General features: G+C 41.8%; 2 protein-coding genes across 2 annotated transcripts; both read right to left on the reverse strand.

Annotated features, from left to right (window-relative positions):
- Window positions 1-392: 392 nt before the first annotated feature.
- Window positions 393-9,863, reverse strand: palb2 (partner and localizer of BRCA2; the record flags this gene model as incomplete). The annotated part of the gene is made up of 13 exons (XM_080029904.1): window positions 393-1,126; window positions 1,682-1,893; window positions 2,009-2,096; window positions 2,931-3,047; window positions 3,154-3,303; window positions 3,477-3,559; window positions 3,895-4,047; window positions 4,315-5,765; window positions 6,937-7,155; window positions 7,417-8,457; window positions 9,023-9,197; window positions 9,618-9,677; window positions 9,795-9,863. 13 exons carry the CDS (start codon window positions 9,861-9,863, stop codon window positions 889-891), a joined length of 4,056 nt encoding a protein of 1,351 aa, XP_079886030.1. The 3' UTR covers window positions 393-888.
- Window positions 9,864-11,520: 1,657 nt separating this feature from the next.
- On the reverse strand, window positions 11,521-18,254 carry LOC307252450 (retinol dehydrogenase 8-like; the record flags this gene model as incomplete). Its single annotated transcript, XM_080030119.1, has 6 exons — window positions 11,521-11,748; window positions 13,212-13,395; window positions 14,069-14,162; window positions 14,449-14,628; window positions 14,735-14,896; window positions 18,149-18,254. 6 exons carry the CDS (start codon window positions 18,252-18,254, stop codon window positions 11,521-11,523), a joined length of 954 nt encoding a protein of 317 aa, XP_079886245.1.
- Between the last annotated feature and the right edge of the window lie 775 nt (window positions 18,255-19,029).

A 19,029-nucleotide genomic window follows, 5' to 3' on the forward strand; every position in this document is an offset into this window, starting at 1 on the left:
GTTTCAGTTGGAGATGAATACTTGGTGTAAAATATTCAAATGCCAGGATTAATCTACCCTGCCATGCTGTCTTTTGTCAACATGAGTTTGCCAAAGATCTGAAACAAGTAGTGAGCACAGTCTTTTGGCGCCTGTTGGTGGACGTCAACAGTAATTACATATTTGAATTCAAAGTTCTTTGCATCCTAAATGCACTAATGCAAACTAACACTTATATTTAAAAATTGGTCTTCTAACAGTCATATTTTTCTACATCTATAATAAGGTTGTGGTTAGCAATATAGTGTTAGACATAAAATACAACATAATTCACAAATCTTTAATGTTAAGTATTGAAACAAACTTTGGCAACACCTTTTTCTTTAAATATAAGAAATATAACAACATATTCAAGTAAGGAACAGTGAACAGCAGCAATAATAAAACACAAAGTGGTTTTCAAAGTGGAGTTACAGTGGTCTTAAAAAGGGAAAATCCACCATAAAGTAGACATTTTCACACAAAGGGGTTCAGTATTAGATAAACTAGCACTCTAAGAAGTGTACACACTGTTTAACAGGCTGGAGGAATGGATATACAATGTAGAAGAACAATTTGTCTTGCTGACGTTATGTTATCAAAATAAAGATTTACTAGCAGGCCAGTGACTTGTTGTATACATTCCGTTTACAGTATATAAATGTCTTTATCTTCGTAGTGCGGAGACACTCCTGTACCTCAAAGTTGAATTTTTTCTCCAGCTGAAATGTCTTTGAGGAAATCCACAGAACCGCATTGGATCAGGCAGAATAACCAAATATGGTGCTGAAGTCTGTTAAAATGTTCATATAAACGCAAAGACAGACAAACCTTATTAATTTGATAAAAGTAATAAAAGGGTCTTTAATGTTATTGGCAGGGTGAAGTCTGACTGAGACTGTAGCGGTGTAAGCTAACATCCCCGTTGTGATGTCCAGTCACCAGCGTACCTCCCCCACCCCCCCATCGGGCTAGCTGCCAGCCTTCGCTCTCGGGAGCCCACACCATCCTGGAGGCTCCACGCCGCCCAAGCTCCCACACACACACACAGCCACTCTGACTCAGGCCCACCACGCCGGAGCCGCTCACGTCAGCTTCACACAGCCTGCTGAACACAAGACGCACATATGAGTGTTAATCACATGAGTGTGTATGAGTAAGGTATAATGTATAGCTGAACAAGCACCTCGTCGGTCTTTATTTCTCGAGTGATACCCGTTCGCTATACACTATCCCACAACACGGCTACTTACTAAACCAATTAATTTATAGAAGCAAAATTATGTTTTAAGTTTGGTTTTATTGATACTTATTTTTGTTTTAATTGCCCGCTACGGTTTGGCCACACGGCAACTATGTAACTGTGAGGCCAATGTCACTCACGTCGTCTTGACTGAAGTCTTTTTAAAACATTAACCATGACTTCGGAGTTCCCTGCTCTCCAGAGACATCCAAAGTCATGTTGAAAAAGTATTCAATTGTTTTCTGAAGGAGTAGTACGTAACTGATTGCATCTGTCGGTGGATTGATATGACAGGGAGTGACCTATCAGAACAATATCTATAGGTCCATAGCAGCAGTGAATTATCCTTTACAGCTGGCATTATCGAGAAGTAATTGACCGCAGAATGCCGTGATTGCTGTTTATAAGTCTTCATCTCACCTGCCAGACCAGGCTTTGGGCGGATACAGCCGAGTAGCCACAACGGATTTCTCACTCATGGGGTTAACGGCGACCAAGGAGAACATGGCGGACATCTTCTTTTCCTCTTCCTTTCCTTCCTCCAAAAACATTTGATCTCTTGCCGCGGCCCCTCTGTCTTCCTCCTGCAGGGAGCTGAGCATCTGATGCTGCAGCAGGACAAACAGCACGCCCTGTGCAACAAGAAAAACAAACACACGGGTTACTTTACTTTACTTTACTTTATGGGATAGTTTCGGTGGAACGGGCCAATGTTAGGACAACTTCAAGCAAAGCAAATATACTTACACAGTAGGAGTATCCTCTGAGGCAGGCCTTGTGAGATAAACCATCTCCGAGGAGAATTCTCCGTAGCAGCTGGCCGGTTTTTAAATTCCTGGAACGACACAAACATAGAAAATACATTCAATTTGAACATCAGCATTCTTTTATCTGAAAGAAGAGGAAACACGGACTTCTTCTATTAAACTAAAACTTAAAGCAAAACTTTTCAACCTGCATTTCTCATCTCAATTCATGAATATATTAAAGGGGGAGAAACATTTCCTAGAGAAACCTTGTTGTCAAAATCACTTTTTTTTGTCAAAATCAGTAAATATTATGAACATGAAGCTATTGATATGGGCTAAGCTACTCATGGGCTAATACTTTGGCTTCAACACCTATTTAAATATTGACCAGCTTATTGTCACACTTGATACAGTACTACTAAAACGCATGCTACCTGTATTTTTGTAGGGATACATCTTAGCCTATATCGAAAGCATTGCTGCTAGCCACGGTGGGTCGGGCCGAGCTACTTTGTAAACCCACCTGTTTACAGAGCCTAGGCTGTGTGTATTTACACCAGATTTCTTTAGTGGACACATTTTACAGACAGGTAGCGGATCGTGAGGAGATATTCACTGATTTTGACAACAAGCTTTCTCCAGAATCGCTGACTCCACCTTTACCAATTATTTCATCATACTCCTGAGAGAGCGAGACATTTCAACCTGAAAATATACTCATATATGGAGTTCACTCTAAAAAGAAATGTGGTCATGAATCTAAATCGACAGCTAACTGTGAGTAAGCAGCACTTGTGCAGGTTTGGACTTGCTTGCTCTGACAGCCACTACAACAGTTCCTATAGATAAAATATTTCAGCCATGAGATAACACTTTAGGTGGCAGTGACATTACAATCTCTCTGTTGCAACCTGGCTTACCAGACAAAGAGGCATCCGCCCTCATCTGTGCCGACCAGTGCGTCTGAGAGGCCGTCCACCGGAGCCAGAGCCCCGACGCAAACCCCGGGAGAAACAAGAGGCTCAGAGCTCAGTGTGCTGAAAGGGTTAGAGAAAGAGAGAGAAGAGATTAAGGCATGGTCTGTGCAGTGCGGAAGTAACTCATAGACAATCCAGTACATACACAATACCAGCTCTGTGTTACCTGCCGCAGTCTGACAGCGTAAACACCTGCAGAGTGGAACCCAGCGCCGAGTGAGATGATGTAACCACTCTGGACTGGGACACGCCCACCACAGCCTGGACCACACCCTCACAGAGAAGAACCTGAGAGGGGCTGGAGCACGACAGCATCCTGTGCATCATACACACACACAGTTATGTTTAACTTCTGATTAACACTGTAGCTCTGAACAAATATATGTCTGCTTTCCCCATACACAATAGAGAAATACATGTAGAGATTCGTCCATTGAAAAATAATATCCTGATGTCAAAAAGTCTGATTGAGTGTGTTGCTGTATTCACCTCACTTCTCTGATTTCTAACTGACCCAGAGTCACACAAATCAATCCAGCAGCATCCGGCACAGGAAACACATTGATCACTGGCTGTTAATAAAAAAAATAAAGAATACAAACACTGACATTAATCATTCATAGTGTGCCATATTAGTATATGGGACATTCCGTGAAACAGTAAATGTTGAGTCTGCCAAAAATTGTTTTTGTTCTACTTTAGTTTCAACCGTCTATTCATTTCAAAATCAACTCAAGCTGATTCATTTTTGGAAATGTGACTCAAATGTCACTCTTTCATAAACATATAAACGTTCTGCATAGTCTCTTTCATTTAAACTGAAATAAAACAGAAACATCTTGCTATTTGAAAAGCTTGAACTAACAAATGCAGGCAACCATGTACACATACACACCCACACGCTCACCTCATTGAAGGCCCAGGTGTGTGTTAGGCTCCAATCAGACGCTGCGGTCTGACTCCAGAGACACACTGCCCACTTTCCAGCTGCTGCTACGCACAAATCACCTGAGGACCCGGGCAGACAGCAGGCGTCCACCAGACAGCCTCCTGCTGGGGCCTGAACACACACACACACACACACACACACACACACACACACACACACACACACACACACACACACACACACACACACACACACACACACACACACACACACACACACACACACACACACACACACACACGCACACACACACACACACACGCACACACACACACACACACACACAACAATGTTACAGAGGTGCGTGCTACAGATAAACAAACATTTCCTAAAAACAATTATTTCAAATTGTACGAGGAGTAAATTAAAAAATGTTACCTTCAGTGTGTGCGTGCATATCATTGTACGTCCCTCCGATGTCTCCTCTGTTCTCAGGCACTGCACACCTGAGCCTTGGGACCGGATGCCGGGGACAGTCTGAGAGGTGACTGGTTGAACCCTCTGCGACAGATCAGATGAAGCCTGGATCCGACCGCTGTGGATGGGGGAAGCGAGGGATGGACAGAGAGAGAGAGCCGGAGGGGGAGAGAGGGGGGAGCTCTGGCTAGGAGGGGAAGGCAGGGTGAGGGCTGGGACAGAGGGAGAGGATGTGATAGGGGGCGCAGCGTGGATGGGTCGGGGGGTGAGTCCTAGTGAAGGTAGCATGGGGCTGGAGGGGACAGCAGGTTGCCCCAGGTGTGGGGTTATGAAGAGGCACGGTGCTGAGGCCAGAGGGGGGCTCAACAGGAGCTGGGTGGGGACACTATGGTTCACTTGCAAACACCTGTCCTGATTTTTATTTTCCACCGATCTTGTGGTGGCTTCAGACGGTTCCTCTGAATATTCGGCAGCTGATTTCACAATCAGATGCTGTGCAGGAGACTCCCCCGGATCTTCGCTGTCCTCGGGGGGTTTTGGTAGAGGGCAATCAAAGGACAGAGTTTTGATGATACTTGTGTCTTCTGCATGGTGCTTTGTAGGCCTCTGATCCTTCACAGGATGGACGGCAACAGGAGACTCTGTCTGTTCTTCTGATAAAACGACAAACGGCTCCTTTATTAGAAGTTCGTCTGAGTGCCCGTTGAAACAATCCTTCACTTTGCCATCAGGTCTGTCTGTAAAGTTATTGCAAGGATGTGGTTTGACAGGGTGGTCAATCAATTTGTGTGTGTTGCCTCCTGACACAGCACTCTGGCTATGAGTATTAACAATCACAGTATCTTTCTCATTGGACGAAACGACGGAGTCGGCAGCAACATTGTCGTGAACCAGTGACACAGATTCTGTAGAGCTTGTGTGAGGTATTTCAGTCTCTCGTTTCTCTTTGGGCGTTTCTCTGTTAGATGAATCCTCCGTTAAGGGCTGGCTTGTCAGTGCATCTGTGAACACTTGTTCCATCGACAAGTTTTGCAGGTCTACGGACTTTGTATGAGCCTCTATAGCCTCAGTGGAGAGTGGTGAATTGGAGATTGTGGGCGTGAGGCTGAGAGGAAGCGGCATCACTGGGTTACTGCTGCTGCTGTCCCCGTCGTACGAGCGGCGGACGCTCCTGCGCGTGTTGAGAAACGGCGATGTGAAACACTCCACCCCTCCTGACTCCAGAGCGGCCTGGCGGAGCTTATGCAGCTTCAGTGATGCAAACTGCTCGTCTGGGAGATGGAAGTCTTGAGGGATTTCAAAGTTCATAATGTTGTCGAGCAGCAGGCCAAGGGACAGAGAGGGGAGCGGGAGCAGAGAAGGTTGGGCCGCTGGAGAGGACGGTAAGAGGAGAGATCGCCGGCTTTCTGAAACTGCAAGGATGAAAAGGGACAGGGAATTTAGTCACGAGGAAATAGCTCCCTTTCATACATTAGATTATCTATTCATTATGTCATTTGTTGGTGATCTCCTAGACACCTATTTTGAAGTTATAGAGCAGGGTTCCTTCCCGAGTTGGAAAAATTAAGGGCACACACACACACACACACACACACACACACACACACACACACACACACACACACACACACACACACACACACACACACACACAGATAATACACATGTTGATGTACATGCATGTAGTTATATAATATTGCAGTCATCTTGCTGCATCTACACTGTATTTATGGATGTTATAAAAGCAATAACAGACAGGTAAGGCACATCTTCATGAAGATAGTCCTTACTGAGTATATAACTTGAAGTATTTGAACCATTCCCTCTAAGGAGCAAAAACAAACAATGAATGTATCCAGTAATGTCTGTGTGTGGCCAGGTACTGTTTTAGCTTTTTGTGCTAGGAAATTCCATTCATTGTCAAAACACCATCACATTGGATCATGCCATGTTCATCTATTACAATGATCATGGCTGGTGTAGTTTATTTTGACTTTATTTTTTTTAACAGGTAGTCAAGCTCTTTACATTGAGAACTTGTGATGTGCATGCCCGTATTTGCCATGTTATCTTAGTTGAAGAAAACAGGGAGGTGTCTCTAATCTTTGCTGTTCAGTCAAACTCTCCCACGCCTTGTGTACACCTACGTAAGGTGTTCAAGAATGTGTACAGCACAGTACTTATTTTTACCCATCAAACAGTCATTATTTTAAAAATCAATGAAAAAAATAATGGTCTGTCTAATCACAAATGAAAATAATAGTAAGTTGCAGCACTGGGAAGGTTTCGCCATTTGGAGTCAGTGACATGGCTAAATTTAAGGCAAGTAATGATGCCAGTTGTGTAAGACCTGCTAATGTAACAATGACGCATAATGTAACAATTATTTAAATTACAAGTTGTATTCCCTTTTATTATTACATTATGCTTCATTGTAACATTATCTGCTCTTACAAGGCCTTCCACTAACTTCATATAATAACATCTGACTGTATCCAAACCAGTAACTGATGTTTTTCACCAAATGAATCCTATTTCTTTATTCTCTATTTCCAGATAAACATAGTCACATTCCAGTCTTACCTCCACTCCCCTGTGGGAATCCGTCCGTCCCGCCGCTGCTCTTCAGGAACATGGGATAGACCTTCTCCAGACGTGCGGAGGCAGAGCTGGACTCAACCACATAAACTCCCGCAGAAGAAGAAAGCTGTGTGGATGTGATGTGGGTGGACGCAGGCTGGGGGAGCTCCTGCATAGGGACGGCTTCTACTGGACTGAGGCAGGGCTTTGGTCCATCGGTTCCTCTTAGAGATTGGGAGGAAGAGACCTGGGAGACGGAGGGTGGGAGATGGTTTGGGGTTTGTTCTAAGCCTAATTGAAGTGCTTCTGAACTAGGAGAGCATCTAGGAGTATGCGGTCTCCCTCTTCCTCTCCCTCTACCTCTCCCTCTGCCTCTGCCTCTGCTCGTCTTCCTACCTCTTCCCGGACGAGCAATGATGACTGTAGGAGAAAAACAAGTGTCTGTGTCGATTTGACGGGCTGAGATCTGACTTGAAATCTGACCTGAGATCTGACCTGAGATCTCACTGGAGCTCTGACTGATCAACTCTGCAGATTCGTCGCTAGTGGCAACCTGCGATTCTACACGAGGACTGATAGACGCTCGGTTTGGTGCGCTCCTCTTCGATCCTCTTCCCCGGCCCCTGCGATGTCGCCCCACGCTCAGCTGGGAGAGTATGACGGCCTGCATGTCGGGCTGGCTCTGCGAAAACGTCATACGCCTGGTGGTTCGAACGTAGTACTCCGCCGGGAAAATGAGTCCTTCTACTAGGGTACAGGAGTCAAGGAGACCCGCAGCACCTTTGACGTCACGCTCTCCTCCGACCAGCTGGCTTTTTTCTTCTTCCTTTTCTTCAATATTATCATGACTTCTTTCGCTTTCTATTTTCTTTGATGTTTTTTGCTCAGTATCTTTAATACGGTTATCTTCACACAGATTTTCAATCTTCTGTTTTTCACTATTCTCACCTTCCCTTTCTATCTCCTTTCGTCCTCCATTTTCTTTGACATCTTCTTGTCCTTCAGTGTGTGTATCAGGGTCTAAACATGTTTGCTGCAAAGATGATAATTCTAATGTTGTCCCGCCTTCAGCTCTTAACTCAGTCTCTTTTTCCCTTTGTTCCTGTTGTCCTTGTAATATCCCATTTCCCTGCCTATCTCCCGTGTCAGTTTGTCCACTAGTGTTCCAGTGTGAAAGCAGCAGAGACGGTGACTCAGATTCTGTACCAGAAAACAGCTCTTCACTTTCATTCACGGTCTCCGTTTCCTGTATAGTCACTCTCTCTTCACTTCCGTCTGTACTAGCAGTAGCCTCCATCTGTTCACCCTGCTCCGGTCCTTCCTCACTATTGTCCATGCTCTGTCCGGCCTCGGCGCTCCTCCTCTCCCAGCGCAGTCGGCTGCGTCTGGACCTGAGTCTCAGGGCCGGACTGGGTCTGTGATCTCTGGCTGCGTGGTGCTTTGGGTCTGGCGTTTGGGGGCAAGCATCATCAGAGGGGAGCAGGAACCGAACCACCTGGCTCTTCCTGGAGTTCTCAGAATCTCCTGGATCCAGCAAAACATCAGGAAATAAAGTGATTTCTCAATTGTCTGCTTCTCAGTGTATTGACAGCATAATATTCTAAACCATATTGTAAGATGTTTTTTGTTTCAGTATGGACGGGCAAGAAATAAATGTGTGTGTGTCAAATGTGCAAGATCTCCATTTTTTTCTTTTCACTAATTCTCTGATATCTCCGTTCTGCTTACAAGCCCACTAACAATAACGATAAATAGTAATCACTTCACTTTGCATAACAATGGCAATAATTAGGAGACATAGTGAATGACAACAGGAAAAAAGTATAAAATGATTTAGCATCCATCTCGGATATGAAGTGAGAGTTATTGAATGTTGGCATCAACAATGGATGCCTTTACAGTATAATTAAAACACTTTTGTCTACAGGGTTGAATTATTCTATATAGTTTATATATATACATATTTCAGCTTCACTTTTGGCCCCAAAAAATTGGCTTAGGTCTCAAGGTTCTTATCTGATTCTCACGGCGTGTGTACTGTGGAAGAAATTAACTACATGTTTATGGTAGCTGAATAGCATAGACTCACTTCCAGTGTTTCCCTGGCACTGAGGGTTATCTGTGGAGGCTTTCCCATTGTGAGTGTCCAATGTCAGTGGGGATGGGTTGAGACAAGGGTTGGACGTCGCCTCTGGGTGTTTCTGGTTCTGCTGTGTGATCCTGCTCTTCACATGACTCCGTACCACATCTGAACGCTCAGCACGCTGTGAGCAGATGTGTGTGTGTGTGTGTGAGACAGAGGATTTCAACAGTGGGCTAATAGAGGGCTCCTGCAGCTAGTAGGCAAGTTAGATTTAAGACTTTTTAAAAGCCACTCAGAATTAAAATTAACATACATTTTACAAAAAACAAAACTAGAAAAAAATGACATTCATTTATTTGGGTTATGAACAAGTTTTCATAAAACATGACTTATTTTTTTCCAGAGAAAACGTAAACAGATATGCTACTGATGTTTTTTAAATTTTTATATTTGGTGTGCCATTATTTAATTTCAGATCATTAAAAATATACAACTAAGAAGAAGAATTTTAGATTAACGTATTCAATGCATTTTAAGACTTTAGAAGTATATGTAGGAAGCCTGCCAGTAATATATGCAGAGTAAAAGGTGTAGTTCTTACCTGTAGTTTTTGTGCTGTCCTGAGGTATTGCTGTTTTAACAAGGCCAACTTCCTTCGAAGCTGAGTGGGTTATTATAAAACATGTTGATATGTCAAAAGCAGGAAAAGTCACATATTTAAACGTATATTACCCATTACAGAGCTGTATGTTAACTGTAACAAGACAAATGTACACACCTTCTCCTTGTCATCACAATGCAGTGTGGTCCTCAGCTGATCTTCACAGTCTCCCACTTTGTTCTCCATCCCGCTAACTCGGTTTTAACATCACGCGCACTGACAACACAGTCAACACGTATTCATTGGACAGTGGACTAAATGTATGGCACGGCTAATGTGGCTTGGCTAGCGTAAAGTTATGTACATGTAATGGCTAAAAACGTTGCTTAACATAGCCATAAGGCGAACTGTAACACGCAAAACATTAACATAATTGTTAACACACTAGTTCGTTGAAATGTCACCGTGTTCATAAATGTTTTTAACATATTTGAGTCAGACTTACAGTGGCAACGCCAGTCAGTCCATGAAAAGTTTATTTTGATGTTCGATTGCGCGGGTATCGATTTAGTTTCAATTTCCCGCGACTCCCCTCTTACAGGCCTGAGCAGTGGATCTCCGATGATACGATCACACAGACAGATGGAGCAGGTATGGGATTTTGTTTTTGAGCTCTGTCGTATGTCCTGCAGGCAGCGTTTAGAATGCTAGAAACGTGAAAATGGCTATTTAGAGCTAAACTATATCAAGCTGAAATTAACTACTAGCTAGCAGCTAGCCTACTACAAAATAACATTTGCTACATGTGTAGCAACTTTTTTCCAAAGCATATCATCAGGCCATCTAATGAATAGGTCCATGAATGAAACCATGGAGGTTACATAAATACAAGATACAAATTTAAAGTGACAGGCTATACTCTGGAACACAGTTGTCTTTTAGCGAAAGCATTTTTACACCCAGCATATGAACCAACAAATAAAAAGGTACAAAAACTAGTATGGTCTTACTTGTATGTATTATTTATTATTCAAAATTGATTAAAAAGGTCAGACAAATACTTAAATGTATGTAGAAGAAAATAAGTATTTATTTTTTTGTATCTTAAAATCACAGGGATAAGGAATTGGGACATACAGTATGTTGAAAAAAAAAGAGACATAATTTCAACATTCCATGCAGATAGTGTGTGTAAAATGAGATGTGAGTGACAAAGAGTTGTGACACACTTGCAGGTGGTCATTTTTACCAAGCCATGTTACATTTAATTCATTTAATTTTTTGCTGAAATGTGGATGTAGAGAAATTATGCCACCAGGAAATAGTTTTTTCTGCACAGTGATGGAATTTAAGTGCACTGTGCATATGGCTAATTTATGATAATCATTGAGTCATATACACAACCACGTTTGTGTATAAAAAAACTATTAGAAGCATAACACAACACCTGGAAGTTACACATCTTTAATGCCAAAATAGTTTATCCGATACATTGACGGAATTTGAAAAATATGTACATACATGCAAATACATAGACTTGAGATCAAAAAGGTGTAGGAATATCTTTCTGAACCAATGAAGTGTTTAAAACTGTCTAAAACAGAAGGTTGTTTGGGACTGATTGGGGATGAAATCAGGCAAACCCTACTCATTTGGCACTCTGGGCTAACACATCCTTAACATTTGCAGCATTTAAGCTCAACTGGACTCTCAAGATTGGTATCTGTGCATTCATAGGCTACAACTAGATTGGAATGGCCATTACAATATACAGCAAGAAATATGGCAGGTCACAAACTGTTTACATGTGTGATTTTTCCTCTGACAAGCCAAGCCGAGGTAGTGTATGGTCTTTATTGTGGTCAACACAGTCAGGGTGTTTGCGTTGTTCGTGGAAAAGTTTCTAGTTTGGTGACACAGTCCTGCTCCTCAGACATCCACAGGTCAGGTACTTCATGGCGGTCATGCTGACGTGCATTAGAGGGCCCAGGTTAAAGAGCATGTGATAGAAGGCATGGACAGACAGGCCTCCAGTTTCATCCGCGTATTTCAGCGCGACAATGGGCGTGTACATGCTGTTGGTCAGATTACGGAAACGCGGGTTTCTTGCTTCGATCACTTTCTTCACACACTGCAGAGAGGATGGACAAAAAAAGAAGAATAGATATTTTGTAGGGCTAGGAAGTGGCCAAGGACTTCCTGAAACAATACACATCACCATACATGGGTCACAATATGAAATATCACGATACATTGCGATACCATGGGAAGCCGCTACACCATGCATATTGCGATATATTACGGTATTCCAAAATTTTATTCAAAACTTTAGTTCAAAACCGGGCAATTCGAGGCAACTAGCCGTATTGCGGAATTTACTTGAGCGCAGGTTATAAATCACAACCTGTTTAAAATTTGAATGTTTTACAAATAAGAATAACGATTTTTGGAGCTGACCATAAGATACATATATCACGAAAATAAAAATCACAATATACACAGGGCTGTACAGTGCGACAGTTTTGATCGCATTTGCTACTGAAATTGATCACGTGCGATGATGAATACAATTCCTCTCGCACGAGTGCTAATGAGGAGAGGCTGTCTTTGAAACAGAGGAGTGATGCACAACACTGCTTAGAGGGCTTTACATTAACACTCGCCAAATGCGGGTGAATGTAGTCTTAGGCGAGTAAGTTATTAAGTCTACCCTCCACTTTGGCCGGTGAAAGATGTGTGCTCGTGATCTGTGCTCGGTGATTATAGCGTCTAACTTCACCAACGGTAAAAACCGGAAGGACACGGCTCTTAACGCAGTTAAGTTAGCGCGTGTGCAAACAGAACATTTCCTGTGCGCCTTCACAATAAAAGCCTGTTACTAGCTAAATGCGAGTTGACTTTTATTTTGAAGCAGGTAAGAACAGGGAGTTAGCGCTTCACAGCCCTGCAGTGCGCTAGCAAGAAAATCAACTGCTTCAGCTGCAGAGAGCAGTCAACAGTAGTCTTTTTAAACAAAGTTTGACACAACCTATTTAACTTGGCCTAAATTGTATAAATATGTTTACTAATTTATTTAATAGGCTATTATGTTCAATGTTTTAAAGTTTGGTTTTCATTAAAAGAATGAAATGTTCTAAAAATGTTTGTTATTATTAGCCTAATATAATAATTATATTTTTATATAAAAAATATATAGATATAGACATTATTTTTATAGTTCTATGGGGGGAAATAATTCTGAATCAGCAAAAAAATTGCCATTGGCAGGTTAGACTCTTTTGTCTAAATTGCAATCAGTGCACCCCTATTCATTCTTCTATAATTATTACTGCACACACTAGGATATTCATTGAGAATCTCAAATAAAACCAAGATGACATGCTCAAAGGTAAGTAGAGCGAAATGCAAGGGTTAGGGTCATGCAAATTTTCGATCATACTTTGTGTGCTACCAAATTTATTTTTGTGCTACTGAATTTTTTTGCTTGCTAGCACCAGTGCTACCACTTTAAAAAATAAGCGTACAGCCCTGATATACATCAGATTCAAGGATCCTGCATACAGTGACTGAGTCACACTCTGCTTGTGAACTCACTCTGGCGATGTCATCAGGCGTTTGTCCCAGTGTCTCAAAGATGTCAATAGACGAGGGAAGATAGACGTTCTTGAAGTAATTCACCGTATCAGGATCGGTTCCGGGATACTCCTTCTGCTTCACATCCTCAATCATCTTCGCCTCAAACTCTGTGTGCACCGGGCCTGGCTCAATCAATGATAACCTGAGGAAAGAGACACCATGAAACACACAGGGAATATAAGACTGGAACACAACAGCAGAGCATGGTTGGATGGAGGAAGAGACATATGGACACACTGGGAACACTTGCTTAGATTAATTAATCAAGGTAGTTTGCCTAAATAAAAGCAAATACTGTTTTTTTCGTTAGACTCTTGCAAAGTTTTCAAGGATGTATGACAGTCTTGGATTGTTAGACGGCTTTAAAGCAGAATATTCTTAAAATGTTTGCTGTATACTGTGCATTGTACCCTGAATTATTATTAGACTTTAGACATTAGGCTATTATTATTTTAAATAGACCACAATGAACAAAATACTTGAATGCAATCTACAGATAGTCAGATACATACCGTATATGACGGTTTCAATGTTTGTAAAAAATGTAACATAGTAAGAGAAGAGCTTCTCAAAGCACACAGTGATATGAATTGGACATGTGAACAGTATAGAATCAATGCAGGCAGAAATAGTGGGGATTATAGATGAAATAATAAATAAATAACACTTTGAAAGTCACAGCTAGAGAAAAGATATCGTTAACATCAGCATCATCAACCAGAACACATTTTTAATTTGTCTAACTATGGCTAGAGACTCTTATAATCTCTATGTTATTGATTCTCAATGATGAATGTTACACCCATGTTACTCACGTGACATTAAACTTCAAGAGCTGCACCGCCAAACACTCACAGAAGCCCTCCATGGCAAACTTGGAGGCTGCGTACACGTCGTTAAACACCACACCTACAGAAACAGTCAACGTTTACATTTCACTTTCAGACAACAGGGACACTTCACACAGATCAGTTTTTGTTCTTCTTGCTTGTTTTGAAGACAGACATCTGTTTCAAAAGACAAAAAGTAGTACTTAAACTCCATTAGTCTCCCTTCAGTTCTCCACCCACTTTTCCATTTGTCCGTTGTCGGCCCGTGCATACATCAAGCTGAAAACCTGTCATTTCCCTTGTACCCTTCAACGCCCAGCCCGCCTCCTCTCTTTTCCCTCATCCTGTTACTCCTCATAGCTCACCTTGCAGCCCCATCACACTGCTGACCACCAGGATGTGTCCTCCTTTCCTCTTCTTCATATCGGGCATCACCTCCTTGATCATGCGGATCACCCCAAAGAAGTTGGTCTCAAACACTTTCTTCATCTCTTCGATGGGAATGCTCTCCAACGGACCCACCAGGCCGATACCCGCGTTATTGACTGGTCAGCAGAAGACGAAGAGGGAAGCAAAGAAAGACATTGAGTAATCCTCACTAAGGGACACAGTGTTATAATGCACAGTCCAACACGATAAGGGATTACTTACTGAGGACGTCCACGTGTCGATCCTTGATGCCATTAATGCACTGTTTGACGGACTCATCGGTGCAGACGTCCAGCACCGCCAGGGAAAGAGTTTTTCCATACGCATCCCCGGCCGCTTCCACCAACTTATCTTTACGTTTCAGATCACGCATCGTTGCAATTACTGTGAAAAGGTGGAAAAGAAAAGATGAACAGAAAGAATTGAGAGGAGCGTAGGAGACATTGTTTCTTAGGTCTGTATTGTGTTGTCTTGGCTTTTGTTCTTCTATCTTTGTCAAACTGATGTAAACTGATATGGGGTAAATAAATGACTTGCATGTAAAAGGGAATCACACTGTACCAATGTTTACCAGTTCAGCTCAGACCCAAAACATTGATAAGCCGGGTGCCCCTTAGAAATTGCATACACTGAGTGCTAAGGGCAGATATTGGGATTAAGAAACCATATGACTGTCCAATACAGTACATCTTGAGAAGGTTTTCATACCCTATATGTTTAGCTACCCTAGTGATACAGACTGAAATATCTCAACAACCATTGATTGGATGGACTGGCTACAGGATGAAATGCATTAACCTTGTCAATTCCCTGACTTTTCAAACATACCTGCTCAACATTGGCATTTTAGCATTTTCATGATGACCACAAATATGTTGAAGTGTTTTAATCCCAATTAGATATTCATTAAGTCATTTTGACTTTTGTGGCATTACTCTTTTCATCATTGCTGTTTGCCAATAGTCCTTTGTATAATTATAATCCATGGGCAGTTTCCAAGTCTGAGTATTTGAATTGATGTAACACTCCCTGCCGCACTCCAGTACTATGCCTTCAGGCTAGTGCTGTAAATAGGCATGTGATTAGGCAAGCTTCCCAACTAATGAGGTTACAAGAAGCCAATATTACTACTGCAGAGTCAGACTGAGTTCATTGGCTTAAGCTCACACAAGACACATAAACACACATATGTTGAGTAGACTTCAGTGTCTGGGTATGTGTGTATCGCTCATTTAAATTAAATTATCTCTTAAGGGCAAATTGTGTTCTTCAGTTATGGTGCAGTGTCAACACTTTTCCTGTCTACGGCCCTACATGTGTGTTTGTAGAATTTCCGTGAGTGATCTTTGTGTACATTTCCTGTCACAGGAGTGAACGGAAAGAAAACAAGTAATGGTCATGAAGAAAAAGGAGAGAGATGCAACGAAAATATTGTCGAGGCTTGGGATGATAGGTGAGAATGAAGTACAGTCTCTCTTTCTCTGTCTCTCACACACACACACACACACACAAACACACAAACAAAGGAACCTGTTTTCATACACATCGTTTTCGTTGATTTGAGCTGTAGCTCTGGGCTACTTTCCCCTGAATTCACTTTCTGAATAACTGGCTGACATTACACAACATTTGAAAGGCTAGCGCTAAATATAGTGACTGTAGTAACGATTAGCCTTAATATAGTTACTCTGTGCTTCTGAACAGCCCTGTTATAGCAGCCAGTTTACATGTCAGCATTAGCCTTCTCTGGGAATAACCCACGACAGCCTGTCTTTCACAATGGAGCTCATCCAGCCAATCCATAATTAACCTAAGTGAATTTGTGCTGGGGCTTTAGTTATGGTCTGGTGTTACATGTGTCGTCAGAGTCACAGAAGGTTAAGTCGGGATCAGAGACATGACTGTGTGTTTGGCAGGTGGGATGCTGTCCTGGGTTAGCTGGGAGCTTGTCAGTAAGATAGAAACCTTATTTGAACCTTTTTAGCTTCTAAGATAAAAAAAAAATCATATTTTTTATGTATATGGCTTGGAGGAATACATTGTTTCCCATTCATTTCCTTGATTGAGATTTGTAAACCTGAATTTTACATCATCATTGCATGGTAATACATCATAAGTGTTGATCGGTTCTTAAAGTCTGCAGTGATTGACCTCTTAATAATACTGTGACTAACAATACATACAGTACATTCATACAGTATAAAAAGGGAAACCAATGAATACCTGGAACAATAGAATGAATCCATTCAATTGTCCCAAAAACAGCAGCATGTTTTGTTAGCTGTGATATAAAGTATAAGTGCTTTTTAGTGTTTATTACTGGGCTGAAAAGCAGGAACAAAACAATGGCATGGTCCTTTTAGTGGACCACCAGCAACGGGGAAAAAATTGGTAAAAAAAGAAGACGATTAAAACAATCTTCATACGGGAAAAAAATCATCAAACACAGTGTAGTCTTTTTATTATAAAGATAGACAACTGTATGATTCTTCCATCCGCTTGGGAGGAACATTTTGGTCTGGTTGCAACATATGTCCATTGGGAAGAAGCCCATTGAGCCTCCGTTTGGATTAGACCTGATGCTGCACTTATTTCTTTCTCTGTTTTAAAACTTGGCAAACTGTATTTCCATGTTGAATCTATTGAGTACTTGTGAACGCTGCTTACAGTCTGCCTGGCCCTGGCACATGTCTTTCATGGATTGTCTAAGTACTGGATATCTGTTTTCTCAAGACCTCAGATGATTTTGTGTCAGTGACACAACCTCATCAATTGATTGCAGTATTCTACATCTTGTTTAACTCCATCCGCATTTAGGCCAGTTCTCTTCTTGCATTATTGCTGAGAGAAGTTATGCATCATCAGAGAAGCTTAGGGTTATACTTTGTGGGTGCAAAGTGGATGGAAACATGCGTTAAAAGTCTTTGATTGTATTTTAATTGGCTTATTGTTTAACCGGCCTCTACAGTTATTGATTTTATTTAACCTTTATTTATACTCGATATTTCATTGAGGGGTGACCCTCATTTACAATGATGTCGAGAAACAAATCAACAAACAATGAGTTCCCTATATCATTTCTTATGTAGCTGGAACACATAAGCTGCTGTAGAGTCCTTAAGAAAGTTGACTGTGACTTCTGACCCCCCTGAGGGGAGAGGAAATACTATAATGTTGGCCGCAGACTTTCCTCTTCATGGCTCAGCAGCAAGCACACAACATTGAATTGTCTCTTTCTTTCTGTTATTGATTATCCTATGTTATGTCTAAATTGGATCCTCATTCACTTTCTCATGTGGATCAGATTTCAAAAATAATAAATAAATAAAAGTATCCTTCTATTTAAACTGCTGCAAACAGCACCAGTCTGCTTTGGATGGAAATCACTCCGCAGAGACATTTGCTTTTATCTACACAATCACGTGGACTGTAATACTCTTATGTAGTACCCTCCAGTCATGTGAGTGACAGATGTTATTTTGTTAACGTGTTTTTTTTTTAAACCTTAAAAACTATATTATTAAGCATTTACTATGCTTTGGCAAAACAGATGTAGCCTGTTTCATGTCATGCCAAGCTGATTGAAAATAATAATAATTTCTCACACACACAAACACACACACATTGTGCACCTACCGTGATAGCGCTTCTGCTCATCCTTGGCCAGCATCACGGCCATCCTCAGGCCGATACCGGAGGAGCAGCCGGTGATCAGCACCACTTTCTGTCCGGGACTCGCCATGGCGCTCCGCTGCCTCTCCTGCTCTGTTAGCAAACTACTGAGATAGCAGCAGACAAGCAGCTCTGCAGGATGAGTGGTGATTTAAAGTGAGAGCCACTGTAAGAGGATAAGACACACACACGCACGCACGCACGCACGCACACACACACACACACACACACACAGAGTCACATGGCCAGATTGCAACAACACAGATTATCTAACCAGGACACAGCAACTGTCATGTTCAGCTATTTTTTATTACATGACGGGACAATACCAATAGCATAAGTCTAAAATGTAATAAACTCCCAGTGACATTTCATTCCTGACGAACAGTGTGTGTGTAAATGTCTGAAGAACAGGTTGATAAGGAAACATTTTTAAATCCTAATTGTGAAGTCATGTCATAATTTTAGAGTCAGCTTTTGCTCAGGGGAAAGATGTTGCGCCACCCAGTGGTCAATGTGAGTATTCTTCAAAACAGTCCACTAATTCTACCAATGGAGTGAGTGTTTTCTTCTATCAAGCCAAAGACAACAAAAAGCTGGCTCCATTACACAAGATGAAGCCTGAGGGTGTAAACAGTTTAGGCGTGGAGTGAGTAGCAGAAAAATTATAATTACGATCAGAAGGAGAGATGAAACATAAGTACAACACTTTTATCTCTCTCTCTTTCTCCCTCTCCCTGTCTCTCTCTCAAGCACAAATACGGGCACACATGAATATAGCTGCCAGTCATGAATTTAAGGAAACCTACTTGAAGTAGGTAGAAGGTAATGCATTTGGACATGTG

This window comes from Ammodytes marinus (genome assembly GCF_949987685.1).
Source record: "Ammodytes marinus genome assembly, chromosome: 6".
Taxonomy (NCBI): Eukaryota; Metazoa; Chordata; class Actinopteri; order Uranoscopiformes; family Ammodytidae; genus Ammodytes; species Ammodytes marinus.